The 27,171-nt window shown below is 44.5% G+C and overlaps 6 protein-coding genes across 7 annotated transcripts; 3 read left to right on the top strand and 3 right to left on the bottom strand.

Annotated features, from left to right (window-relative positions):
- Nucleotides 1–70: 70 nt before the first annotated feature.
- Nucleotides 71–4,781, bottom strand: dnajc4 (DnaJ (Hsp40) homolog, subfamily C, member 4). Of its 2 annotated transcripts, none has more exons than XM_062475981.1 (8): nucleotides 4,630–4,781; nucleotides 4,055–4,133; nucleotides 3,228–3,348; nucleotides 2,927–3,017; nucleotides 2,451–2,629; nucleotides 2,048–2,209; nucleotides 1,446–1,532; nucleotides 71–1,156 (listed from the first exon to the last, which is right to left on the bottom strand). In XM_062475981.1, the coding sequence occupies exons 3-8, from the start codon at nucleotides 3,317–3,319 to the stop codon at nucleotides 1,060–1,062; spliced, it is 708 nt and encodes a 235-aa protein (XP_062331965.1). In that variant the 5' UTR covers nucleotides 3,320–3,348; nucleotides 4,055–4,133; nucleotides 4,630–4,781; the 3' UTR covers nucleotides 71–1,059. The 2 variants fall into 2 exon arrangements, with proteins under 2 accessions (XP_062331965.1, XP_062331966.1); XM_062475982.1 differs by lacking the exon at nucleotides 4,630–4,781 and adding an exon at nucleotides 4,236–4,497.
- Nucleotides 4,782–5,310: 529 nt separating this feature from the next.
- Nucleotides 5,311–8,910, top strand: nudt22 (nudix (nucleoside diphosphate linked moiety X)-type motif 22). Its single transcript, XM_062475979.1, has 6 exons — nucleotides 5,311–5,905; nucleotides 5,999–6,761; nucleotides 6,973–7,092; nucleotides 7,237–7,334; nucleotides 7,600–7,693; nucleotides 7,887–8,910. Exons 1-6 carry the CDS (start codon nucleotides 5,820–5,822, stop codon nucleotides 8,034–8,036), a joined length of 1,311 nt encoding a protein of 436 aa, XP_062331963.1. The 5' UTR covers nucleotides 5,311–5,819; the 3' UTR covers nucleotides 8,037–8,910.
- zgc:153018 (Transmembrane protein 179-like) lies at nucleotides 8,188–10,948 on the bottom strand. Its single transcript, XM_062475980.1, has 4 exons — nucleotides 10,443–10,948; nucleotides 10,116–10,253; nucleotides 9,899–9,977; nucleotides 8,188–9,488 (listed from the first exon to the last, which is right to left on the bottom strand). Exons 1-4 carry the CDS (start codon nucleotides 10,763–10,765, stop codon nucleotides 9,294–9,296), a joined length of 735 nt encoding a protein of 244 aa, XP_062331964.1. The 5' UTR covers nucleotides 10,766–10,948; the 3' UTR covers nucleotides 8,188–9,293.
- Nucleotides 10,949–11,806: 858 nt separating this feature from the next.
- ttc9c (tetratricopeptide repeat domain 9C) lies at nucleotides 11,807–13,976 on the top strand. The gene is made up of 4 exons (XM_062476320.1): nucleotides 11,807–11,951; nucleotides 12,533–12,881; nucleotides 13,023–13,205; nucleotides 13,345–13,976. Exons 1-4 carry the CDS (start codon nucleotides 11,940–11,942, stop codon nucleotides 13,494–13,496), a joined length of 696 nt encoding a protein of 231 aa, XP_062332304.1. The 5' UTR covers nucleotides 11,807–11,939; the 3' UTR covers nucleotides 13,497–13,976.
- Nucleotide 13,977: 1 nt separating this feature from the next.
- si:ch211-168f7.5 (mucin-5AC) lies at nucleotides 13,978–21,583 on the bottom strand. The gene is made up of 4 exons (XM_062476319.1): nucleotides 20,922–21,583; nucleotides 17,733–17,946; nucleotides 17,138–17,383; nucleotides 13,978–16,996 (listed from the first exon to the last, which is right to left on the bottom strand). Exons 1-4 carry the CDS (start codon nucleotides 21,165–21,167, stop codon nucleotides 14,412–14,414), a joined length of 3,291 nt encoding a protein of 1,096 aa, XP_062332303.1. The 5' UTR covers nucleotides 21,168–21,583; the 3' UTR covers nucleotides 13,978–14,411.
- A 1,687-nt stretch (nucleotides 21,584–23,270) lies between these two features.
- On the top strand, nucleotides 23,271–24,885 carry map1lc3cl (microtubule-associated protein 1 light chain 3 gamma, like). The gene is made up of 4 exons (XM_062476338.1): nucleotides 23,271–23,366; nucleotides 23,508–23,563; nucleotides 23,709–23,815; nucleotides 23,938–24,885. Exons 1-4 carry the CDS (start codon nucleotides 23,309–23,311, stop codon nucleotides 24,122–24,124), a joined length of 408 nt encoding a protein of 135 aa, XP_062332322.1. The 5' UTR covers nucleotides 23,271–23,308; the 3' UTR covers nucleotides 24,125–24,885.
- Nucleotides 24,886–27,171: the final 2,286 nt, after the last annotated feature.

Here is a 27,171-nt window from a genome sequence, read left to right on the forward strand (position 1 = left end):
GGCGAGGAAGAGACAGATTGGTCTACACTCTACAGGAACGATAAAAAAGAAAAAAAGAAAAAACAATGACTGTTGGTTGAGGGCATAAATTAAACATTTTAATCGTCATTCCATAACAGAACAGCTAAAGAAATTGAGGCGGTCATTAAAATCACTCTGAATAAAAACATCTGTTACTATAAACAAAAAGGCATTGCGGTTAATGTAGTTGTAGCTGTAGCTGTCTTCCACTCTGAAATAATACATGATACATATCTTACTTTTTTAGAGGATGAGTCTGACTCTCCATCTTTAATGATCTTTAATTCCTTGTCTGTGCAAACTTTCATGGCGAATAAAACCCATTCTGATTCTGATTCGTTACTGACATTCCGGTGTCAATATAAGAAAAGTTATATTCCCTTTTAAAGTCATCACCGGACTAAATATAACTGCTGGATTCTACTTCCTTTCAGTAAGAAAAAGATTAATCGCAATTGAAAGTTTCTATTAAGGGCCTTGTTTATGAGTTCCATAAAAGACACTTAACAGAGGTACAATAACTTAAACTCACTGTCTTGGTGGGGTGTTCACAAACTTAAACAATTTGTAATAGTTCTAGACTGAATGTTACACTTTATTCTCTTGGCCTATCGACTATGCTTTTCTTGACACAAACCCTGTGCAACGAAACTGGGTCTTCTATATCTGGGAGAATGCCCTGTTTGCAGCCGGTACCTTCACAGACGTATGAGAGTTCATTCTTTCTGCCTGTGAATGGGAGAGGGTGGCTGGGGGCATTAGCATGTCACTGTGACTTAATTAGCAACAGGCTCACAATGTTTAAGGTTCAACCTCACAGAATTGTGTACCCACGTTTCAACTTAGTCCCATTTCACCCCTGCGTTGAATGTTTGAACTCATTCAGCTCATTATCTGACCATCAGGCAAACAAGTGTGTTTATTAATTAAAAAGCTAACAATTTAAAAAAATCTACAAAGGTTGAATACCAACACCTTTCTCCTCCATTGTCCTGTACTTCACTAATGCAAAGTCAGGCAAACTCGTTGCTTGTTGTCCTACTTGTCATCTCTGTCCCCACTGATCTTGTATTTCTCCAAAAACTCGGCGTGCTTCTGTCTGAGGATTTCCGTCTGCTTCTTAAAGCCATTCACTCTGCCAACGAGGATGCGATGGATCAGGTGTACATATCAAACATACAGTATTAGAGACTTGGGTCATTTTTAAAATACTGTGAAATACATGAGCATGTTTGACTCATGTGTGCACATGTCAGAACAGTTGTAATCAAAGAGCCAACTGTTAGGAAAACACACCTCAGTTACATAAAGTACTTTTACTTTTCTATGTAACTGTCCCAAGTCTCCTTTATTACAGAAAACACTCTAAAACAGATGTGTGTGAGCATAAGTGTGCATGTGTGTGTATCAGTCCTTTTACACACCTTGCCCGCTCTTTGGACTCGTTGTAGATCTCCAAGATCGCTCTGTCCTTTTCATCCATGAAGTTATTATGGACCTCTTCCAACTTCCTGTTGAACAGGAAGTGACAACATGACCCCAAACACACTCTCCAAACACAGAGGAATATCATCACAGCAAATACAAATATTCATCCTGTGTCCATTCGTGATTTACTGTCCGTGCTTGTCACACAATAGTAATGTGCAGATCAGAGAGAGGGCCATCACTGAAAACAGGGGTTGTGCTGCCAAGTCCATGTGTGAAAACACAGATTAGCAGAGCCATGATGGTATATTCTGGGTGGAAGCCAGGGGCACCTGTGTCCACACACACCCTAGGCCCATTCAGAAGCTCTAGAATGCAACCGAAAAATTTACACATTTGAGAAAAAGGTTTTTTAGATACTTGACGTAACTGAGGTGTGAAACTAATCTAAATGCACAACTAAATTGGGGACAAGAATGTGTACACAGAATACAAAAATGAGTACTCATAAATCAAAAGCCTGTTGACTGTCCACCAGTATTTATGTCATAGGCCCAAATGCTTTTTTCTTTCCTCGATTCTTCCCCGTTGGTGGTACCTGAAGAAAAGAACGTGTGCTCCAATGCTGACCACCATGGTGATGAGGCAGTAGCCCACCAGCCTGAAGTTTCTTTTCCTCTTCTTCTCCCACTGTTCTGCTTTGCTTTCCTGCGACGGGCGAAACTGCTCCCAGTAACGCATGCTCTCCTGGGCATCCGCTCTGGCAGACAAGAAAATGGAGAGAGCTTGAGACAAGAGAAGGTACAACTTGTAGGTTTGCATGTCAAGAGTCAACAAGTGATTCAGAGAGAGCAATGCATGCATCCTTCAAGGACAAAAAAAAATCAAGCAACGGCGTGTAAGAGAGACATGGAAACATGTGTCTCAACAAGAGAGAGAGACAGATGGTGTGTTTGGAAAGCCCAAGTATGTCTGCCATTATGAGTGAGATGGTTTCGCACCTGGGGTTATACGAGTAGCTGGAGGTGGATCTGAAAGCTTGACCTCCAGCGTAGGGCTGGCGGATACGTAGGTCATACTCCTTCCGGGTGAGATCTTTGCTCAGCACCCTGTAGGCCTCGTTCAGCTCCACAAACTGACTGTGGAGCCCTGGGTTAGACGGGTCACTGTCTGGGTGACACTGAGAAACATACAGGAAAGTTAGAATTAGTAAAAATCTGGTTATGCAAGCACAAATACACACACACGTGCACAAGCATAGGGGAATTCCCTGACTACCCACAACCAAAACAAATATATAGAGGCACATACACATCCATTTTAACACGCTTATCCGTACATCGTCATAACAAACCTTCTTTCACATACATGCACATAGCACACCGTGGGAATGTTTTGATGAAAGGTTAGAATTTGGTATTTAGTGAAGGAGCACCCTCTTGTGGATGCACATCCACTGTAAATGAGCCCTTCCTACCTTTTTGGATTTGTCAAAAAAAGCATTCTTTATTTCCTCAATGGAGGCATTAGACTTCACTCCCAGAAGTTCATAGTAGTTAACAGCCGTTCTGCAATGCCAGAAAACAAAAATCTGCATGTGAGACGGTGCATGTCATTTTGCACGTGAGCATGCTCATTTGTTGGCCTGACGCCTGCAGTGGAAATTCTCATCAATTCCCTTTCATACGCCTTCAACACATTTTCTTTCTCGCATGCACACACGCAGACAAAAACACACGCACCTAGAATGCAAAGTGAGGGTAAGTGTGTGTGTTTACTTGTGTGCAGAGCTCTGGGACAGCATACGCAGGCCAGTCTTGCACCACCACAGGCAGCTGTGACACAGACGAAGCGGGGCTTCCAGCTGCATGATGGGAAACTGTTGTGTCTGTTTTAGACCTGAGAAGGAGCAGATAAACAAAGCAAAAGACTGAGGGTGTGAGCATTGACTTCCTCCATGGTCTCAAGACGCTCCTCTTCAACACTTCAACTAAATTCTGTGTCGACTCGACTCAAGGGCACCGAAAGCGGCACTTAGCAGATCATCACTTCTTGTAATACCTGCAACTTTGTCCCTTCCCTGCACTTTGTATTTGTGATCCTGTCTGAAAAGCAAATGCAGCCGAGTAGTTGGTATTGCACTGGAGATATGTTGGTAATTCTGCTGCACTGTAATAGGCGCTGCGATATTAGGCACTACTGTATTCATAATGTCATTGTTAGACTGTAGTTCAGTAATTGAGAGTTAGAGTTGAGAGTTATTATTGCACTGTAGTATTATTATTTTGGTGCACCATACATTAATCAGCTAGAAACTGTAATCAATGTTATTGTTGCTATCAATTTAGATTAGAATTTAGAATTTTGCACTGTGATGTGGTTACTTTGCATTGTGACTAGTAAATATAGAATATTTTTTAACCACCGAAATACTGTAGAAGTAGATCTATGCACATCCGATCCTTGATCTTCTACTTTTCTTTCTGTACTTTTGTGTGTTGCTTTGGATAGAAGGGTCTGCTAAATGAATTAAATGTAGCCTAATGATTTAACTGAATGGGAAAACCATTCGTTTCCCCACTTGCTAGAGCTTTGCCCTACATACCGTTCAAAAAGATTCCATTGGAAAGTCAGGTCAGCAGATAGACAAAAGGGAATGTCCACTCAAAGGGCATGTGATGCCACTGTGAACACAAGAGGATGTCAAACATTCATGAGAAATATTGCAGGGACAACTGTTGTTATGTATTGTTATAATACAAAATATTATTATTAGGTTATATTACCATAAATTAATTCAAGCTGGCAGGGCCAAGTCTGAGAACTCAAAACTCATTACAAATGGTACACACTGTACTTTTCATACAGGACTAATAATCTGAGGGTACAGAGCTAGCTACACTTCACTTTGATCTGGAGCACGAATTTAACGACCTATTCTGGTGTGAAGATAGCTGGTACCAAAAGCAGTATAAAAGCATATTGTATCAGTCCATGTTTAAAAATGACTGTAGAACTAGAACCAAGCTAAGTGCTTTGCTAACTTGGATGTGCTAGCTTCAACTGACCCAAAGATTCTTGACTTTTATGTAGATCTGTGCCCGAGTTGTCTTCATAACACACCCACAAGAATAAAACATTGAACAGAACTGACAATAAAACTTAAAAAGACAAACATACCGATCGTTACATTGCAGTTAGGCTAGCTAGAGCTAGCTAACATCAGTTTCATAACAAACATAGCTGCACTGCATTGAGGCTCTACTTGCATAAGCCGTGTCTTCTTTCAAGGCAAGCACCGCTGTCAGTGAATGCTGTCCTATCCAGCACAATAGCCTACACCAGTACACTATTATGTTCTGTTCTGTGTTGTTATCTAACCTTTTCGTGCATGGTGATTAGATCTATAATGTACCACAAAAACGTAGTATACAATCTATTTATGTACTGTACATTTTATTTAACCGCAAATAGGATCTTAAGGTACAATACAGGTAGGCTGAAAGACAGCTTTCAGCTAAAGACTTTTAGTATGTAAAACATTGTGAAACAGACGAATTGGCGAGCTCGTGTTTATTTGTAATTTGTCTGGTGAGCCAGTTTACTAGCCTACTAACTAGGCGTACTACTTACTGTATCAATAAGAGTTCAGATTTTCAATGGGCGGTACTTGCTCTAGTCGTACTGTACAACTTCCTTTCTTTCTTTCTTTCTTTCTTTTAAACCAAGAGGAATAAATGATATAATTTTGTTTTATTTATTTTATTAAAATGAGTTCTGAATAATAAAATACAATTTCATTCAGAAAAATAATATAGGGCCTTTTGTCTTTTAAAAATGTTGTTTAGGCTATTAAAAACTACTTCCGTATTGTTCAAACAAACTTGCCGCTAACATGGTCGGGTCCCAATGTTCTTGACTCCGTAGAAAGCTTGAGCTCAGTGTTAAGTAAGCAAACGGTATGATCCGTAATTTTCTTACATTAAAACTGGCAGTAGGTAGCAGACTACAGACAGATTGTAGGCTAACTAGCTAGCAATGTAACTAGCTGATTGAGATTAAGCAAGCTAGTGCTAAAGCTATTAGAGCTCATGTTAAACCTCCTGCCACAGCTTGCCAGTAATGTAGCTAGGCGAATGAATTCGGTTTACGTTAGCTGTTCCGTGTTTTGTGATTGACACATCCCTCGAATTTTGTATACATCTGTCAATTTCTAACATTATCAAAACACTCAATGATCAAGTTGCAGCTTAGTTGGTTGCTAAATTCTGCTCAGATCACCTTTTTCCTGGTTGTCACGTGGTATGGTCTAAAATGAATCGAATACGATTTTAGTGGACTAAAGGCAAGGTAGGGAACCACTATACGCAATGGATCCTGAGGTGTCTGTGTTGCTTCACTGCGCAGATTGGAGAGGACTTGTAAAATCCCAGGTGCACGTGGAGCTCTCTGAAAGGTACAGTCAAAAGTAATTTATTTTGTGATGCCCATAGTCTGCCTGGGAGACTAACTGTATTTGTATGTCTCTATCCCTTTGCCTTCTAAATAGATTTAATCGTCAGACAGACCCAGTTCTAGAGCAAAACATAGATGAGGTGTGGAAGGAGAGAATAATCAACGAACCATGGCTTTTCAACGGGGCCAAATTCCGACTGCACTCTTTAACCCTGACACCGCCCCCTTCTCTTTTACCCCAAGCAACGCCCCCCACTGCACCTCAAACACTTTGCAAAGGTAGATGTGGGGACGCAGGTGGTGGAGATTCTCCTACTTGGATGAAGAAAGGCTGTTTGTGTGACAAAGACAGATGTTTGCCTGCAATTTCTGCGTTTGATGCCCAACTAAACTCAAGCTGTGGAAGAGTAAGAGACCACATTGACCAGTCAGGACACACAGACAGAGGTCCAAGCTGTGGGGTGAATGAAATAGAAACACGAACCTCCACTCAAACCACAGATTTCAATGCAGGAGAACCAAGAGTATGTAACATGTTTGGGACTAAGCTCCAGCCCCAACTTCAACCCGGCCCAGAGAGAGACACATGCAGAAAGAACAAGGCTCTACTGACACTGAGGTTGGGGCTGACCTGCTACAAGGACTTCCTGGGCACCAACTGGTCTCAAAAGGCAGGGGAACTGCGCCGGCGTGGGGAGACCGAGTTTGGGGATCCGCTGGCTCTATTGGCTCAACCGCTGGGGGTGGGTGGAGTTTTGTGCACCCGTGACGGACAGGTGGTGCTGATCAGACGAAGCCAGAGAGTGGCAGAGGCAGGAGGGCTCCTGGACATTCCTGGGGGGCACCCCGAACCAAAGGTAAGAGAGAGGGAGCTGGATATGGAGTGAGGGAGGGAGGGAGGAAGCTAGAAGAAACAAAGCTGCTTTAGTATGATTCAAAATCATGGCCAACAAGACATGGCCACAATTATTGATACGGTGTTGTGTGTCATACATTCATTGACAGGAATGTTTTGTAAGGTTGTGTAATGGTAAGTACCATCATCTTTCCTTGCTATTCATTTCCCAGGCAGTGTGTGAGGGTGTGTGTGTGCGAGAGGACAAGATCAGTGTGGAGCTGCTGCAGAAAAGAGAGGAGGCTGTGGTCACAGAGCTGTTTTCCTCTGTGTGCACAGAGATCAGAGACGAGGTGGGCCACACCACATGGATCTGGGCCATCATCTATGCTGGAATGGACAGATACAAATACACACCATTTCCAAGTTTAATCTTTGACAACCTGTTTCTGTCTCATGTCCTTTTTTCAATTTCTCTTTCCCTCACCCCTGGGCAGGTGAATGTTCCCATGGGTTCTTTAGGAGAACCAGTGCTCATGGGTGTGGCTCTGAATCATACTAGCTCTGGGAGACCCAGTGCAGAATTCTACATAAGGTATGGTAACACTTAAGGACAGGAAGAGATATCCTTAAATGCCAGAGGTCACCTTACTAGAAACACATTGGATAAGGGTGCAAGTAAACATTATAGCAACATCCATTTAGAGGAGTTTTCTACAACTGTAACTACTGCTTTTGAATGAAAAGACGTCAACAGCTACTGCCTATATGAGGACAAGCCCTTAGCTAGTGTGAATAAGATGTGGAAAGGTCAAAAACAATCGGGGTGGATTAGTTACTATATTCTGTGGTTCTTTTAGATGTTCACTAAGCTCAGCAGAGATCCGAGAGCTGTACTGGCAGGGAGGGACTGAGGCCCATGAGTCTACAGACATTGTTTTCCTGAGCCAAACGGTAAGCAGCTACACTCACTCGTCATTTACAGAACCACCAAGGGACAGGAAAAGTACTGGGACAGTATTGTGTTTGGGGAATATGCAGACAAGATGTCTTTAGAAGAAAATAATCACACGACTTACAATCGATGGTACACGGACAATGTTATATGATGTATAGGTGTTTATCCTTTTTCTCTCTGATTTTGAAGGATCTTCTACAGTTGGACAAGAGCTCCCCCCTCTGGTCAGAGTTGTGTCCATCAGCCAAGGGTGCAGTGGTGCTCTATCAATTGGTGCTGCCTGACCATGAAGCAGACAGCACTAAACCAACACAGAGTCCATCCACTTCAACAAGCTAGCAAGATGACTAAAAACAAATATTCCTTGCAAATTTATGGGGCTATACCAAAGCTTGTTTTTTAAAAGGTGGTCATATGAAGACCGGCCACTAATGTTCTAACCAAAGGGTAACAGTGTTCGAGTAAATATATTTTTAATGTGTGGCAGATATTTATTCAAAAGACAATAGTTTTTTATTATTATTGGATAATACAAACAGGGTTCAAACATATATGTCAATAAACAATATGAAACAAAATGGTTCAACAATCAACATTTAATCTCTTCACTTCAGGTTCTTAGTTCCGCTTTATATGTGTTTCATTACAATTACTTGACTCAAGGTTCAGAGTTTAAAGCTTAGGATAACAACCTATCTATCCTTTATCCCCCTGGCACTCATCCTTTACATCACACACACAAACTTCAACTTTGATACATCAAAGCCAAGTTGGCATTACATCTGCAGGACAACTTCAGTGCTACAGATGCCCTGCAAGCAGTTGCCTCCACACAAACAGCTTCATACATAGAACCCTCATTAGAGGAAGAGAATTATTTATCTGTTACAATAGCACATTCACATGCAGCTGCTCACACAGTGAGCCTGTTTTCAGATGGCTCCATGCACATGGACGACATTCTTCCCAATGAAGGCCCTCTCAGTACATGTCAAAATCAACACAATAGTAAACAATGTTTTAACTCTTTACCTGTAAACAAACATGCATATTTATATGTGAGGTGTCCTATTGTTGAACACAGCAGATTTGAACATACATAATGAACTTTAGCTTATCGGTTGCTGTTATGTTAAGAAAGTCATTTGTTTTGAAAGCCAGGATGCTTTTATGTATTCAACACAGTGAAATAACTTTGTCATGAAATATAGATAACATTTTTGGGGGGGGTATTCTTATATTAAGAAATCATATCATCTTATTAAAAAGCTTTAAGGAAGCTTAATATTGCACATTTTATAACTGTGTTTTGCTTCCCTTTTTGGTATAACTGGATCCTTTTTACCTAATAGTCAAATAGATGCCCTAAAGTTACTTAAGTCTACAATTGGTAAAATGTTCACTAAGGATGATCATCCAAATGGTTAACAAGAGTTAGTCAGTCTTGGATTTCCAGATTCTTTACATCTGTATAAAGTCAAATTGAGGTTTGGGGTCTGGTTTCACTTGTGCTTTTGAGAAGTTGGTAAAAGTGGTTAGATTAGGATTCTAAATGGCGACAAGTATTAAACATGCAGCTGCAAGGTGGGGGACATATCAGACGAAGATGGTGGGTGTCGCTGGGGGGTGTGGAGGTGTGGGGGAGCCGTCTGACGATGTGTATCCCAGGAGCAGCTCCTTCTCCCTGGGGAGGCAGGGCCCAGTGATGTGCTGGCTGTGGGAATGATAGAGACGCATGAAGGACAGGATGGAGTGTGTCAGCCACAGGGCCGTCACACACCACAGTGACACCTGGAGAGGAGGTGAGAAAGAAGGTGAGAGAGAGCATAAGGGAGACAGAAAGCAAGAGTAGGGTAGAAAGTAGAAAATTGGAGAATGGAAGAAAGATACATTTAATACAAAACAAGGGCCCTTTTCCTTCAAAGTAATGATGTTGGTCTTTTTGTTGCATTATTCTATCTTTAAAATAGGGTAACATTGCAGTTGAGATGATAATTTAGTTGCACTGCCTGGTAATAATACATGATATCAACTGTTCTTAGGCTCTAACCACTTGATTATCTGATGTATAAGCACTATTGGTATGTGGCTTTCAAAAAAAAAGCTTCTGATAAATGAATACATACAAAATGTATAGCCTATGGATCATGTAAAAATATTGAAAGAATAAATCAGTAACTGGCATGGACTTTAGAGCTTACCTCTGCACAGGTCAGCTCTGTGTAGAAGGATGACGTCTGCACGTCCAAGTACATGGGCACCGACTGAGAATCAGCACAGCTACACACACACACACACACACACACACACACACACATCAAAAACGTGGTAACAGTCTGCTGATGGGCTAAACTTCCCTGTACACACACCACAACGTTCTTGAAGATACCTCTACGCCCCATGAAGTTAGTAGCCTACCTGTATGGTCGGGTGTTGTCATCTGTGACAGTGTCACACCAGGATGCGAAGCCTAGGGATAAAGTGACGCTGGCCCCTCCGGACAGGAACAACACACACAGGCTCAGCAGCAGCGTGAGGAAGGAAGAGAAGAGGGTGCTGCGTAAGGGAAAAAAAATCAATTCGCAACCACATAATATGGCTACGCTACTCTGCTTGAAATGTTATATCCATGCATTTGCTTGGTCCCCCCCAAGCAAAAGCAACGTTATAATAATCAGTATTACAGAACTTTGGCATTTGTCAGCGTCAAGCTAGAGGCCAACATATTTTGAAAAGTAAGCTCACTCGTCATGCCGCCCATGAAGATAAAATATACTTCGCCAGCCTTGCGCGGCACCGTACAGTACAGTAAAAACGCCGACGAAAGTGGCAAATTGGCATGCCGCCGGTGGACCCCATTGTTGAACCACTAAATGTGATATCTCGCCCTGTTCCCCGGTGATTTCGGTCTGGTTTTCGGTCCTCCAGTAGCCAGTGGAGAAAAGCGCACAACGCCCTTTGAAAGCTGAGCCGTTGAGCGCAAGTGGGACGACCACCAAGAGCCCTGCCAGAACCGAGAGGGTGTGTGCGGTACAGTGAGCCAGCAACAGTCGCCTATCAAGCTCCATATTGTAAGTTTAGACTAAACGTAAACACTTCTCTAGCCTATCTCTCACACTCTCCGACTTGGTTGAACGAGCATAATCGTAGATCAGTTGCCCATATTAATTCGATACAGCACGGATATTGAGAACGCACCGATCCGTTATACAGCAACACTGCCTTGACTTGACAGACAGTTACAAATATGCCAACAGTGACGCACACGCATACGACACCACACATGACACCAGTGGACAAATAGAAAATAATTTGCTGGTGAGGTTCCATGAAATTACAGAAACCCTAATCTTGTCTGTTGTAGGCTACACTGTGAGATTATAAATAATGATGGGTGTAAATGAGGGAAATGTTTTCAATCAATTCCACAATGTACTGTGACTAAAAACGACTACGCACTACGACTATGCATTTCGGATGTCTACAGCCGAATTTCTACATGCACTATTTGTATGTCGCTTTGTATAAAAGCGTACACTAAATGAATAAAATGTTAAATGTTACCTACACAATATGTAGGACGGGGTCGAAAGGTGCATGGTATTGGGTTTTTAAAAAGCGAGGTGATTGTGAAGTTAGTTTCATATTCAACATTCAACATTTGTCTCACATTCGGGAAACGCTAGTTTGCAGCGTCGCGTTAGGGACCGTGTGTAAACTACCCATACAATTTTGAAAAATGTTTTATATTTTTATGAATATAAAACCTCAAACGGACACCAGAGAATTCTAACAATGTCTGGTCTACTTCCACAGCCATTACTTTTTCAATTAGCCTACGTTTCAAACGTGATAGAAAATCGCTAATCTATGAAAATAGTTTAATCCTCGCAAATCTTAATAACTTTTTCAAACTTGTGTCAAAAAAATCTAATTATAATAAGATCTGGCCTACTTTGGCCAACTAATTGATAACAGTTTTCTCATACGCAATTTAGGAGAGCAAATTCTAAACATATTACCGTTAACTGGGACAAATCGACATTGTTTCCATTATTGAGTAATTTCAGTGTAACGTTATTTTTTGCCAGTAGGTGGCGGTAAGAACAAGCATACAGTAGCGTGTAAGAGGGACTTACCGCTTACCATAGAATAAGAAGGAAGTGCTGCAACTAATGAGGGGTTGCATATCGGTTGATTGTCCGGTTGAACTAATTGTCTGTGTTTTAGATTGACACATCAATGGATTGTAAGGTAGGTACCATGCACACTATTTGTAAACATATATTAAGGTGTCATTCTTTTGTCTTTCTGAAACATATCTGCCCGACTCTCGAGACAACACAGCTAGGCTAAACGTTAGCCTACCATCCATGCAGGTGGGGATTCAGTTGCTAAGGGGAACGGCGAAGAGCCTCACTGCTTTAGTGTTAGGCTAGCTATGTCTAGCTATTGTCTTCAGTTCATAGGAGTGGGAGTCAGATGGCTGAGCGGTTAGGGAGTCTGGCTATTAATCAGAAGGTTGTTGGTTCGATTCCCGGCCGTGCAAAATGACGTTGTGTCCTTGGGCAAGGCACTTTCCCCTATTTGCCTCGGGGAGAATATCCCTGTACTTACTGTAAGTCGCTCTGGATAAGAGTGTCTGCTAAATGACTAAATGTAAATATAAATGTGAATGTCATAGCCAGACTATATTAGCAGTGCAGTTACCTATTTATTGGGTTTCAGGCACAATAAGGTAAGCTTAACAACGACAAGTAGGCTTAGACAAAGCATTATGAACTGCCATTAGTTTTTTTCATTTATTTCATGTTATTTTTCTGTTTTTCATTCAGCCATTGAGCTCTAAGGCCAGTGTGGAAGAGCCAGGACAGGACCGCTCAGAGCTCGGGGCAGCATTCGCCAGCTGCTCGGGGTCATTCAAATCCGGGCCGCCTGGTGCCACAGTTGACTCCCAGCTCCAAGAGGCAGTGCGCTTAAAAACTGAAGGGAACACTTTCTACCGGGAAAAGAACTTTAGATCTGCTATAGGGCGATATCACCGCTCCCTGTTGGTACTGCGGAGTTTAGATGCAAATGTGATGGCGGCGGTGAAAGGATTTGGTCCCGAAGCGCCAGTACTTACTGCAGAGCAAGAGGAAATACTGAGGAGCACCCAGGTTGACTGCTACAACAACCTAGCAGGTAACACAGATGCTGGGCTCTCCAAAGCCTTGGTACCATGTACAGATGACAGATGCTACCTTTTGATTTATAACTAGTGGACTCATTTTTGATAAATTTCAGTAATCTTGCTTTCCCTATTTAACTCTCCCTTTCTACCAGCCTGCCTGCTACAGAGACAGTGTGTAAACTACGCCCGCGTGCAGGAGTACAGTTTGCGTGTGCTGCAGTGGCGTCCTGCTGACATCAAAGCCTTGTACAGAGCGGGAGTTGCCACTCTCGAGCTAGGAGATGCACAGACCGCCCGCCTGTACCTCACTCAGGCCAGCAGAGGTCAGCCTAATGGTAATGACTTACAAACTTTAAAGTATTTCAACAAGGCCAGATCATTTGTATACTGAAGTCTATAAACAGAAGAAACGTCTTCAATGCAGATTTCAATTTCAATAACTTTATTTGTTGCTGTTCCATCAATCCCTGCCAGATGCAAATGTAAAGAAGCACCTGCAGCGAGCAGAGGAGAGGCTGAGTAGCGAGTACCAGAAGGAGAAGGCCCTGTACCAAGGCATGTTCACCAGCCAGGGGGGCCAGAGGAATGGCTCTGGGGAAAGCACAGGCCAGGTCAACCCTAAGTAACTCTGACCTCAAAAGGGAGCCACACACATCTGAGGTGTGCACTTTCCCCGCTCCCCGATGGAGGATTATAGGCGTCACAGCGTTGGTGTGAGCTTGGATCTGAAACCAATCTTATGCCTTGAAATCTATGGAGAGGAGTGGATGGGTTGCACACATTTAGATGAGACTAGGGGGTGCTGGAAAGGGAAGATGACAGGAAAGGATTCATGCAGAACGAATGTGTTGCCTGGCAACAGGAGAGGGATATTTTGGGATTGAACAGAGGGGGTCAAAAGTTTAATGATGCAAAATTAAATTCTGAATCTGAGCACTGTTGGAAAGTTCTGTTATGCCTTTCACATTGTGATTGTGTTTGATTTCACAATCAATTGTGCTTTTGTGCTTGTGTTTTTGTGTAAGTGTTTTCATTCAGTTATATAAATATTTTTGCAAGTACAAAAATGTCCAAAGATTAAATAAATATTCAGAGGCCACATTTTATTTAATTATAAGACTTCTTTATTAATTATAAGCCATGTTACACAATTTGTAAATACTTTTGTATAATTCATTTATTGATATCTATTTTGAAATCCTGAGCACTATATCAATTTATAGAGTATTTGCTTGGTTTTGGTCAATATGATTGTACTTCAAAGGCAACAACAAATAGTAAAGGAAGCTCACATTCTTACACTGGCCATCACAGCGCATATAGATAGTCACAGAACAGCATGCAGAGAGCTAGGGTATTCATACACGCACACACCGTCTTTCTCGCTCACACACACACACACATAAACCCACTGGCTGAGAGTCAAGTTAAACAAAATCAAGTTTAGAATGGGGAATTCCTTTAAATACCAAAATACAATGAACTGTCACTAGAACTTTTGATTGTAAAACAGGAAGAAAACACTGTTCATCATCTTTTTCTCATTTCTTCTGTGTCTTGTGTTTCAAACTGAGTGATCGCACTGAGCCAAACACTCTTCGGCCCAAGTCCCTCAGCGAGCGAGAGCGAGTGAGAGGCGCCCGTGGAGGAGGGGAAGGAGAGAACGAGGGGGAGGAGAGGGGAGGAGAGAGGGAATGGCAGCTTCCCTCCAGGCTCTGAGAGCGAGACAGGTGATAGAGACTGGCGGTGGATGAGAGGCGTTTCTCCTCCCTCTTCCTCCCCCCTAACCCTCTTCCTCGTCCCCCTTCCACACTGAAATCCAGGCCCCCCATGGTCACGTCCAGAGAGGAGGCCCACTGTGCCCCCTGAAAGGGCTCCTCTCGCTGGGATTGGGGCTCCAGCCTGCCCTGGGACTCACTGCGGAACAGGGCCCTTCTGGAGAGCCTCAGACTGGAGCTCCGCTTGTCCCAACCTCCTTTACCCTTTTTCTTGATCCAGGAGCTCTCCTTCGGTCTTGCCTTCACCTTTTGGTAGTCTTTCCTCCTGCTCCCTTCGTCATCTCTCCTCCAAACCCCCTCATCCGTCATCTCCTCTTCTTCCTCCTTGCCCATGAAATATCCCTCGAAGCCCTTGCAGAATCTTGCTGTCCTTTTAGGCATCTTTGCTGCCCCCTCATCACTCCTCCCCCAGCTGCTGCCATAGCTCTCTTGCCGGGCAAAGCTGCTCACCGTCGATGCCCTCACCAGCTCCCGGGAGACGTGTTTTCCCTGATACAGTCCCTCCCCCTCCACTCTCCTCCACCCGCCCCCAACCCCTCCTCCTCCTCCAGCCCCTCCTCCTCCAGCCTGCCGTAGAGAGCCTCCCCTGGGCCTGAGACCGCCCCCTACTGGCGAGTCGCCTGCGGTGACACGTGGCAAGGAACACTGGAAGGGCGCATCGCGACGGAACACGGACAGAGGGGTGGGGCCAAGCGGGGAGGGCTGAAGGGGGCGGGGCGGGGAGCGGACCCTGTTTGGACGGGAGCCAGGGGAGGAGGCAGTGGAGGATGAGGGAGGGTCAGAGGGGGCGTGGTGTTGGTAGTGTGAGGAGAAAGAGTGGGATGTGTGGTGCGTATGTGTGGGGGTGGACTGGTACGGGTGGTGAGGGCTTCTGGAGTGGGACTGGGGGGAGTGGGAGAGGGAACGCGGGGGGGTCAGGCTGGGGTGAGATTGGGGAGAGTGGGCGAGGGGGGGAGTGAGACCAGAATGAGACTGGGGGGAGTGGGATACACTGAGGGAGAGCTGGATAGGCCTGGGTGGGTTCAAGTCTGTATCACCACCAGTAGTGGCGTGAAGGTGAAGGCTGGGATATTGAGAGGGTTCAGTCTGCCCCACTAACCGGGAGTAGGAGCCTGGGGCTTTGACCCCTGTGACTTCTAACCCCGGACCCTTCCTATCCGCATCGCTCTGGAAACAGTCCACGTCTAGCTCCACCCCCTGCTCCATCAGGCCAATCACAACAGCCCGAGGCAAACCTGAGAGTCGGGAGATCTCTGCTACCATGGCCGAGTCCTCGCACAGCTTGGTGCTGGGCTCTGAAGCCAGGCCGGGACTAGAACCCAAACCACAAGAAGAACTGGGAACGGACATTGGTCGTGGTGACGCACTGCTCCAGTCCAGTGAGCGAGAGAAAGCCAGGGACCCCATCCCTGCCCCTGCTCCTGAACCCGTGACCTCCAAGGAGCTACGATGGCTGAGGGACGAAGGGCAGGTTGAGATCCGAGGACGGGGTCTCATGGCTGGGGTGGGGGTAGAAGTGGAGAGGGAAGAGGAGGAGGCGGTGGGGGTAACAAAGTCGCCTTTCAAGGCCCCAACTGATCCAGACCCTTCCCTCGAGTGTTTTGGATCCAGCCCCGGTTTGGTGTTGAGGGCTGGGTTGAGGTTAAGATTAAGGTTGAGGTGGAGGCTGATGTTCAGATCCTCTCCGGTCACGGAGGGCAGGTGCCCCAGGTTGATAGAGTTCCTGCTGGCTTTCCGTCCAATGTTGCTGAGGCTCACCCGCCCAGAGTTCCCTAGCAGGGACTTACAGGGGGTAATGCTGCCCCCTGGGTGGCTGGAGGGGGTACAACGGTTCTCAAAGGCTGATAAGGACTGCGTGGAGCCGTGGCGTGGGGTCCTCGGGACCCGCTGGCCTCCAGGACCAGGAGTGGCAGCTGGGGTGAGGTTGCAGGCAACCCGGCTCTGGTACTGGTGGGCCAGTCTGGCGATGTACTGCTCCAGCTGGGTCAGGGAGGGGGACGGGGGGGGTTTGGGTGGCTCGAGGACCAGGGCAGGGTGAGAGGGTGATGGTTGTTCCCCAGGCTGGGTTCCATCGGAGCTGGGAGAGAGGCGAGGAGGTGGGGAGGGATCTTGGCTGGAGGTGAAGAGGGGGCTCTGGAGGGCAACAGCGTGCAGAGGGCTGGGGTAGTGGTATACCTCCTTGGTCCGACGGGACACTAGGTCTGAGCAGAAGCGGGTGTCCAGCTGGGGGCGGATGTAGGAGGAGGAGGTGAGGTCAGAGAGGGGGAGGATGAGGGGGCCGGCCTGCGGGTCTCCCAGGCTGGAGCAGAGGTCTGATAGGAACATCAGGCCATTAAGGTCCAGATCACCTGTGGAGAGACAATGAGAAGGAAGGACAGCATCAGACTCTTTGGCTCCATAGTTTCCCTATGAATCCATATAATATAATACAGTGTGTGCGTATGTTTATATATATATATATATATATATATGTGTTTGGTCATTCAGACCTGTGGACACAGGCCTCCTGTCAGCCACCCTTGAGGTTTCCTCTGTGCTCTGAGCTGTTGGCTGCTTCTGTGCTGCTGCCTCCGGCCACTGGGTGTCACTGTGGTCTGCAGAGAGAGGACGCTGCTCCCACAGCCTGGAGCTCCCCCCAGACAGGGGAGCGAGCCTCCCCAGCCCCCCCTGGGCAGCCTCACTGGACACAGAGTAGCAGGAGTCAGACAGGGAGCTGCCACTGACCGAGTAAAAACCTGGAGAGAGTGAGACAGAGACAGGAGGGGGTATGCATGTAGTGGCAAATGAATGGTGAGTAAACCAATCCAAAGTAAATGAGTTTTGGGAATGAGGGGTGAACGCGATAGGAAGGTAGAAAGAGGGAGATACCAGGAGACGGGTAAATAAAAGGAACGGAGAGAAGAAAAAGAGGTAGAGTTAATGTTTAATCAGGACTTGGTGGTTTTCCCCACACCCTACACACGGTCAGCTATTAAAGCTGGAATGACGAGAAATGTTGTTGACATTATAGGTCTGTCATATAGGTCACACATAAGACCACCCATCACACACACACACACACAAACATGATCCACAGTAGTGTACCTGAGCTAGGCCTGGAGTCAAAGTCCAAATGGCCCCCACTATCTGGTTCTGGAGTTGGAGGAGAGAGCATGTCTGAGGGGGTATCCCAAGAGAGAGTAGACCATCGTGAGTTTCCCTCACTGCCTCTGGAATGGACCGGACCCTCTCCGGAGTTCCCTCCACTGTCCAAGGTGGTACTCTGGGCGGGTGATACCACTTCTGAAGGAGAGGGAACCTGAAAGAAACAAACCGGGTTATTTAAGATCCAACATGTTTTCTGGTTGATGATCAGAGGCTCGTTTGACACAGGGTCTGACATCTGGGGAGGTTCACATTCCTTTTCCCCACCCTGGTGATGATCTCACCATCCTTACTGGAAGTCTAACCTCAAAGCAACAGGCATGTCTACACCAACAACCAATTCATCCATCTGTTAGATTGATGTCAGAGTAGTGACCAATGAGAAGTCCCCTACATTAGAAAGATGGGGAAGGACAACAGGGCCTTTGTGTTGCTGGTCAGGCCTGATCAATTCAGTTCACTGAAGAGATCAGAAAAGACAATACAGGTGACTCACAGCTAGAGAGAAGGGAGGAGAGGGAGAGGGGCTTAGAGGAGTAAAAGAGAAAGACAGATGACGTAACAAAGAACAGTGGAGCAGGAAGGAGAGGGGGAGTGTAAAGGAGCAGGAGGGATAAGACGGGGGAGGAGGAGAAAAGGGGTTTGAAACTTTGTCCCGTTTAAGCTGCTGCTTCTTATCAGCTTAATGGAGTCAGATATTCTGGCTTCCTGTTGTGTAACATTTTTGTTCTGGATTTCAAGAAACATTGGAGAAAAGGAGGCATGGATAGGGGAAAAAAAAGAGAGAGGGCGGTAGTGAGTGAGAAGAAGGTTGCGGGGGAGGGGGTTGCCTGGTGAGAGAGAAGGGCATCTTTAAGGACCCCTCCCCACCCCTCTTTAACAAACCCCCCAATTCTATAATATCCTAGACACCACCTCTTCACCATAGTTACAGCTGCTCTTTCCTGCTCTCTCCACCCACACAACAAACCTAGCAGAATAGTTAACTCATACTTAGCTGAGCAATGTAAAAACACAAACAAACCAAATGCTATCTTTTTGTCAAGTTCTCTCACTCAGCCACAAACAATCTGACACACATAGACCTTGACCAACAACATTTTTAACAATGTTACCACCAGCTAATGTTACATTTAGATGAGTGTGATTGAATCATACAGAGAGCAGGCAGGTGGAAGTCAGCTCAATGACCAGGACTAAAAGCTCTGTAATATGATCTGCCTCAGTGTTAGACAGAGGCACAGCCATTTTACCTAAAGGAACAAACTGTCCAGACTGCACACACTATAATACCACCAAAATAACTTATAAAAGCACATTACCCTCAAGTTATGTATTTCTATGCTAAAACATGTGAGTATGTATTTATGGTGCTTTCCAATCATGTAATCATTGGTTTTGTATGTTGCATACAACATAATGTGTTGTGCATAATTGATGCATTATTCATGGTTAATGTTTAACTAGAAAGCAGGGCATCTTCTGTCTTGTGTTTTGAGGCAAAATAACATCTAGTCTTAGTGACGTATTGATGTGGTTTGTCATGAAAAATGAACAAGAAATGAGCAAACACGAATCAGGGGAATAGGGAATCAGGTGGCTGAGCGGTGAGGGAATCGGGCTAGTAATCCAAAGGTTGCCAGTTCGATTCCCGGTCATGCCAACTGACGTTGTGTCCTTGGCACTTCACCCTACTTGCCTCGGGGGAATGTCCCTGTACTTACTGTAAGTCTCTCTGGATAAGAGCGTCTGCTAAATGACTAAATGTAAACACGAATAAACAAATTCACAATTTGGTTCCAAAGGCTTAAAAAAAATAACAAACAAAAAATCAACCAATGAGTCACTCTCAACTTTATTCCTGTCTCCTCTCTCCCTAGCGGACGGCGTTAAGAGGTGATACAGTCAGTCACGTTGGCAACCACAACAACATCACCTACTCATTTCCAATCGTTGTCTATGCAAATGATGGGGGCGCTTGCGTCGGCGAGAGGGCAGCCGGCCAGCCCGGCAACAGCAGGGCGCCGGCTCCCCTTCTAGATGACTAACGCTCGCTCGCCTTGCCATAGCGTGCCTCCAAACCACAGGAATACAGGAGAGCCTATATTAGTGTTGCTGTGCGACCGAATGCATGTCATTACTCACTCACTGCGATAGGTTTCAACTGTGAAACTCTATCACATGGAATCAAGGTCCTGCTCCATCTCTAAATCTTAGCCTTGTGTGTTTCTCATACAACCTCCTCTTGTCAGTGTGTGTATGTGTGTGAGAGTTGTCCTGCTGTTGTTCAGTTACTGGTGTTCAAAGCACTGTGGGCATTTAAGATATAAGGACTCCAGGAGCAGGAGTTTATAGGCAACCATATAGTCACCTGTGTGGATGTTAAAGGGGGTCACAGTCCTCTGAAACATGAATGAAGCAGTGTGGAAACGGCACTCTCCCTTGGTTTCTCTCTCTTTCTTACACTCTTTCCATTTGCCCTCAGGCTCCAGTTCTACAGTTTAGGTAGAGGTGTGTGGGTGAGGGGTTGAGCTAGACCTAGTCCTAGTGTTTTGGTGTGTTGTGTTCTGTGGCATCAACTTGCACAATCTAACTATGTGGCTGAATTAAGGTCATTCATAAAGACAGATAGAAAGAAAATAACTGATACGTGTAGGAGGTGACAGTGTCTCAATTCAGGCTGTGTAGATCAATGACACAGATTCCTTGTCATATTTCATGCCCTGTGGGAAAATGCCTTTGAAAAGATGAGAACATTGTGGACACCACCTGAATATAATTACTACTGCAAAAAAACAGTTTTTTTAAGAGAGTAATTTACAGTTAATATAACAAACACTTCAGTCTCATTAACCTTGACTTCATCTGACCACGACACACAACTATAGTTGTACAGGCATAATTTGGCATGCTGTCATTTCTATTTCGATAGGTCAAACACATTGTGTAATCATTGGCTTGGTGATAGGATTGCATGTCCTCTCAAGCAATGTAAGAGGTAGGCTACTGGTGCAGCGCATCTAAATCAGGCTGCTGCTACAGAGAACGGTAGATTGGCGTATCATCATCCTTGGCATTCATTTTTCATAATTCCTCTTGTTAAGAGATCTGTCCAACTGACTGACTGACCTGTTGCCTGCGGGATGTCGCAGAGCCGTCGGAGGCTGCGCTCTCGAGATTTGGCCCCTGTTGATCGATGCCAGTCCAGTTGGTGGTGTCTTTATCGATCAGAGCAGCATCAACCATCTCCAGATGTTTTCCCCTGAGAAGGTCTAGTTCGAAGATGCCCGCCAAGGTCGCTTTCAGACGCTCGCTGATTCGGACCCGCTCGGTACCAGACCAAAGCGAATTCACACAGCTGCGGCGCCCTGCCATAGTCAAGGCAGAACCAACGCTTGAGCTTGCTTTTCGGCTACAATGGCTAGGCTAAGGTCCAGCACGAGCCAGTTCAACATATGTCCTCACAATCGACAATGGCAACATTGTATCCGATCAACTAGGCTAGCCCAAATCCAATAATTGCGTCGTTTGCAAAATGCCAAATAGTTGCCATAGGCTTACATTCAGTTTTGATGACTGGCAAGATGTAGCCTTAATTAATGCTCATGCATTCCACTGAAGCGATTATCAAACCATATTCTATTTTAATCCGATCCTAATCGTGTTAACAATTTTTTCGATTCAGGGATCCACCTTGTCCATCGTGCGCCTTATGTGCCAGTTATTGATACGGCCGACTGAAACAATGCGAGAAATAACGTTACATGTGGGATCGACAAAAAAGTGTGCAGAGGGTGGAGCCTACGCATCCAAGCTCGAACGTGATTGGCCAGAGAAGTTTCGAAAGGACGCCATGAAAATCCCTAGACTATACAACTTCTAGTTCACCTAAAATTAAAGATAGCCTTAGTAGGCCCAATAACTTTTTCAGTCAAAAAAATATTGTTTACCAACACCGACAGCTCAGTGCCAGACAAAATGACTATTTCAGTTTTTTGGAGCGCTGCAACTTTCCAAACAATTGTTCCAGAAATCATATTCAAGCCAATCGCCTTCGGCAAGGCGGACTCATCCTTGTCTTGAGGAAGTTCAAACAGGGATTGAGGCTGTTTCTCACAATTGTTATATATTTTAGAAGGTTATATTGCTTCGCTTTAGAACGAGTGTGCAACATAAATAAAGTAGTTTGTTACACACTTATAACGCGTGTTTGTCAATTTGATCTATTTAGAAGGTATATTAATATATCCTACACTACTAGACTATAGGCCTCTATCTAAACTTCAAACAACTTAGGCGAACATTTTGATCTAGCTTACATGTGACAGATAATGCTAAAATGTATAGCCTTAAAAAATACTACATATAACCTAATTATATCAATCTAACCTAGGCTATTTGGAGTACCTAGCCTATATTTGGATTTACCACTAGGCGTAAACGACACGTCCACCTTGAAATCTCAACCATCTGCAATGTCAATCGTAAACCAGCAGAGAGCGTTCTGTGCCTGTGAGAAGGGGGTTGACCTGCTCTAACAACAGACAGGCATGTCGTTACCCTTAGAAGATTGTTTTCATTTAATTCAATCAAAGAGCCGAGTTGGTCCACAGTTCCTATTTACACAGGTTAGAACAGACCTGGAAATGTGAATTATTTGCAAATAAGAATACAGTTGGCTAAGTGGTTCAGATCCAGTAGTGGCCTGAATTCGCACTCTTCCAAGACTTCAGGCCATCGCTTACACTCATCCTAGAAGTGGAGCAACTCAGCCTTCTCCTGGACAGCATTCTCCCACAATCTTACCCAAATAATGTCTTCCAGTGCTTAAAGTGCTGCAAAAGCCATAAGAAATAATCAAACACGCATTCCTTTATAACCGTTGCATGGGCAAGTCTGGTCAGCTGGATGTCTGTTTACGGGTGAACATGTAGAGGTGTGTGCAAGTGTGTGTTTCTCTTGTGTGTGTGCGTGTGTGTGTGTGTGTGTGTGTGGGGGGGGGGTCTTCTTAACATAGAAAGAGAAAGTGCATTTGAGAGGGCTATGAAAAAGCAAAATATATATCTACAAATAGAATTAGAATAATTAGAAGAAACGAATACAGTAACGCCTTAATTACTAAACTCTTCTGTAAAAGCGTGTGCATACAATGTCTGATATAGGTGTCAGAGGCGGCTCTGAGATAACTTGTATGTGTGAAACAGATTTAAACCAATGATGAGAGCAGGCCTAATTCAAAACTGCTCATCAAGACGAGGAGCGTGGCTGTGTTTGTCCATGTAAGCATATTTACATAGGACAGTCACATTTCGACCCCTCCCAGACATTGACCCTATATAAGCCAACGGTGCGCGCTGCTTCAGTGTAGTTTGTACTGACTTCCACCCGAGGGGACTACCGTCAGCCCGGGAAAGACCGTCACCGGCGCAATCCGTTGCACCGCTACCATAGGTCTAAGTATATATTTAGTCATTTATATTTAGTCATTATTATAAGTAAACTACCACAAAAGAATCATGCCTCCTTTCGAGAAATCTATGGAATTGATGCCTTTCAAGCAAAGGAAATGCCTTGGTGAGTTTTTATTGTGACCTATTGTCACGTAGATTAAAAATATAATGTAGTATATATTGTGTAAAGCTGCATGATCCTAATATATCCTAAAATCTATCCTACTGTACAATGTATGACGAAAAATGTGTTGTGCATTTCTAGCAACAAGACAAGATGAAGTGTGCAGTATCCGCTCTAAATTCCCAAATAAGTTGCCTGTGAGTTCTTTTTCTTTTTTGAACACTTTTTTGCCCTGTTAATTTCTTACACTTTAAATACAATATGTAGCCAAATGGTAGTCTTCCTCCTTAACAAATGCAGGTGTTTTCATTAGTCATATGTTTGTGTGCTGTGGATGAGCAGGTAATCGTGGAGCGATACATCCGTGAAAAAACCCTTCCCCTTTTGGACAAAACCAAATTCTTAGTTCCCTTCGAGCTTACCCTGGGTCAGTTTCTCTGTCTTCTCAGGTGAGAACCCATAACTGGAAGTGTAGAGAAAGAGACATTTGTTATGGATAACCTGTGAATAAACCATGAATGGTTTTAATGTTACTTCTCTTTGATCTCCCCTACTCCTTCCCTTCCCTTAGGAGTAAGATCGACCTGGAGGCCACCGAGGCTCTCTACCTGCTCGTGTCTGAGAGGAGCATGTCCTGCATGTCCTCCAGCATGGGAGAGGTATATTCCCAGCACAGCGACCCCGACGGCTTCCTCTACATCACCTACGCCTCACAGGAGATGTTCGGAGGAGACCCGTCTACAGCTCCACCCTGCTGAACCCGACCCCCTGCCACCAGGTCCCGGCCCCCTGGCCCAGGTCCCTGTATCTTGTAGCCCTAACTAGAACTACCTCACGGCCCTCCACAAACCCTTGTGATTTGCTGTACCTTAAGCTGTAACAGCACTTGGTGTGTCTCCCAGGTGGTTTATCTACTTGAGCCCGAGCAAGATTGGACAGGGTAGACTCTTCCTGACTCAGCTTAATGGATTGATTACATGATGAATTTTGATTGCTCAATTGATTGATTTAGTAGGCTTAGGGGATAGTTTAGGAGAGGAAAAAAGAAATACTAAGCTGGATTAAGTGAGTTGAATATCAGTAGAGATTTCTTGTCTTTAGATTGCATAGAGGGGATACCCTTTGGGTGCTTACTGAGCAGTGACTTCAATGAAACGAGCCCCTGATAGGATGTTGTCACACTCCCAAGATGCACTGGGGCCCTGCATGTGTTTTGAGAGCTCACAGGGTCCCTCCCAAAATATGACTTATCTATCTTCCTTTCCCCCCCTCCTCCTCCTTAAAGAACAGTTGAATCGGGGAAAACAGGGTTGATTTGTCTGCTGGTAAACAGACTAGAATATTAAGCACTTAACTTCTTCCTAGTCATCTACCACCCTTCATCTTCTTCTCCCCCTATTTTCACTCCCAGAATATGTGAAATAGTTGAGACTAGGCACTCAGTGAAGACTTTGATATCAGTACTTGATCATGTTGTGTGGCTGTGTTCTGCTGTCAACTGTCTTTGAGATTTCCCAATAAACCTCCTTTAAAAATATGCTGGTTTGGTGTATGGTTGGATTTTACAGAAACATCAACAGAAATATTTTCATGCAATAGGGCTTATAACCTTCTGAGCACAGCTTTCATGATATATAAACACTTTTGTGGGTAAGAATAAACAGTGGCAATATCCGAATTTAGGTTAACACAATCATTCCATATTGACATTAAAATATGTTCACGTTATATCCTTATGATAGAAAATGACACACACTCACCAACACACACTATGTACACAATAATAACAAAAAATATGCTTAGACACACATAGCGTACTATGACATGTGTACTCGGACACAAAGTAACAACACACAAAGTACACTGTGACCACTGGGCTACACGGAGAGCTCACATTTTTCTCATCTCTGTCTCAGAAGTGACATCTTTCCACACTTTTCTAGCTGTTATATAACCCTGCCCACCCAGTTCCACTGGGGTAGTGTGTCAGTGAGGGGATGGGGTGTCAGTGAGGGGATGGGGTGGAAGAGGTTTTTAGGAATGGCGAGAAGGACAGAGGCCCACAGACAGGTAGATGGGAGAGGTATAGACAGATGGAGGAACAGCTGGAGATGGGATGAGGGGATGGGACACAATACCAGATGGGGAGAGGGATCAGTCAGACACATTGGGATCTTCAGAAGAGAGAGAGAGAACATGATATCCCGAGATAGAGAAAGTGTATGTGAGGGACAGACGGGGGGTGGGAGAGTGTGTTTGGGGGGAGTCAATGAACTGAGGAAAGGGAGACATATTTGCCTCCTCACTTCACACTTCTATGAGAATTCTAGCACCGCCAGCATAATGTGTTCTAGAACTGGAATCCACCGGCTTTGAAGACAAGAAGAAAGGTAGAGAATGACACAGGCTTCCTAACAGTAGTGAAATACAACTACCTGGACAACAGCTGAGTGGACATTATGAAGAGGCATACTGGATTATCCGATGTAGCTACACTATATGTAAGTGTGGCAGATTATCAAGTCCACAATTCTTGTTAGAACAGAGGTTAAAGGGAGTCAGGTGGCTGAGCGGTTAGGGAATCTGGTTCGATTCCCCGACAGTGCAAAATGACGTGTCCTTGGGCAAGGCACTTCACCCTACTTGCCTCGGGGGAATGTTCCTGTACTTACTGTAAGTCGCTCTGGATAAGAGCGTCTGCTGAATGACTAAATGTAAAATGTAAATGTAAAGCTAAGGTACAACACACAGTGCAACAACATTAACTCAAATGCAACATCACAAAAAGGTAAATCTTGCAGATAGTGTGTGTAATGTTAGGGTTGTAAAATGGCAGCACACAGGTTTATTTGCTTTTAGCTAACTATTTATCTGTTCTTTCTGCATCTGATGCACAACCAAATTTAGTTTGACTGTGACAGTGTATAACCCACCTTTATTGTGTATCATGTGTATAGTATGTTGTGTGATTTCCCATGAGCATTTGAAATAGTTTACTGCCTTTTACCCTCCATTACTTTATTACTGGATTATTATTGTACCTACTGCTCTCCTTTAAGATAAAATGTGTCGACAAGAAACATCTCCAAAAGTAATCAGTAATTACAAATAAATAAATGCTGAAATGTAAATGCTGAAATACACAGCTGGACAGTTTATGTAAGCACACACACAAACATAAATACACTATCTACACTGAAGATTTATTTGGACATAATTCACATTCCTGGCCTTGTTCCATGTCCACTTTATGTATGTTGGGTGCCAAAAAGGGGTGAGTAAGGATGAGAGACCAGCCGTGACTGACAGGAGAGGCGTGGACAGGCATCATATGGATGGAATGTATGTTACCCACCATACAATCAGTCATTCACTTTGATAATGTGTTGAGTGAAATATGAGAATGCTCCCTCCGGCCCTGCGGGGGGGGGGTGTACAGAAAAGGGCCAACTGAAACTTGTGGGGTTAAGCTTGTTGTTAATGCTGCTTGGGGGTTTCAGTTCCAGAAACGGGTTCACTTGAGCATGAATACATTTGTTGTCTTCCTAAGAGAACTCCCTCTGTCTGTATACGATTTGTGCTTCTCTTTACATGAAGTCTTACAGCTGTGTGTGTTGTTCCCTGAGTGTGCTCAAGTTGAGGTTATTTCACAATTTCTCTCATCAGAGTCTACGGTCAGAAGCTCTGACTATTGTAAAAGTTCCTTATAAATGTTACTGATTCACAGAGCCGCAGACATTTTGATTGCTGTAGTTACCTTCTTGTGTCTTCAGGTGGCAGCCTGTGCTAAACTTAACAGAATTCA

The sequence above is a fragment of the Osmerus eperlanus genome, chromosome 13, assembly GCF_963692335.1.
Source record: "Osmerus eperlanus chromosome 13, fOsmEpe2.1, whole genome shotgun sequence".
NCBI classification, from domain to species: domain Eukaryota; kingdom Metazoa; phylum Chordata; class Actinopteri; order Osmeriformes; family Osmeridae; genus Osmerus; species Osmerus eperlanus.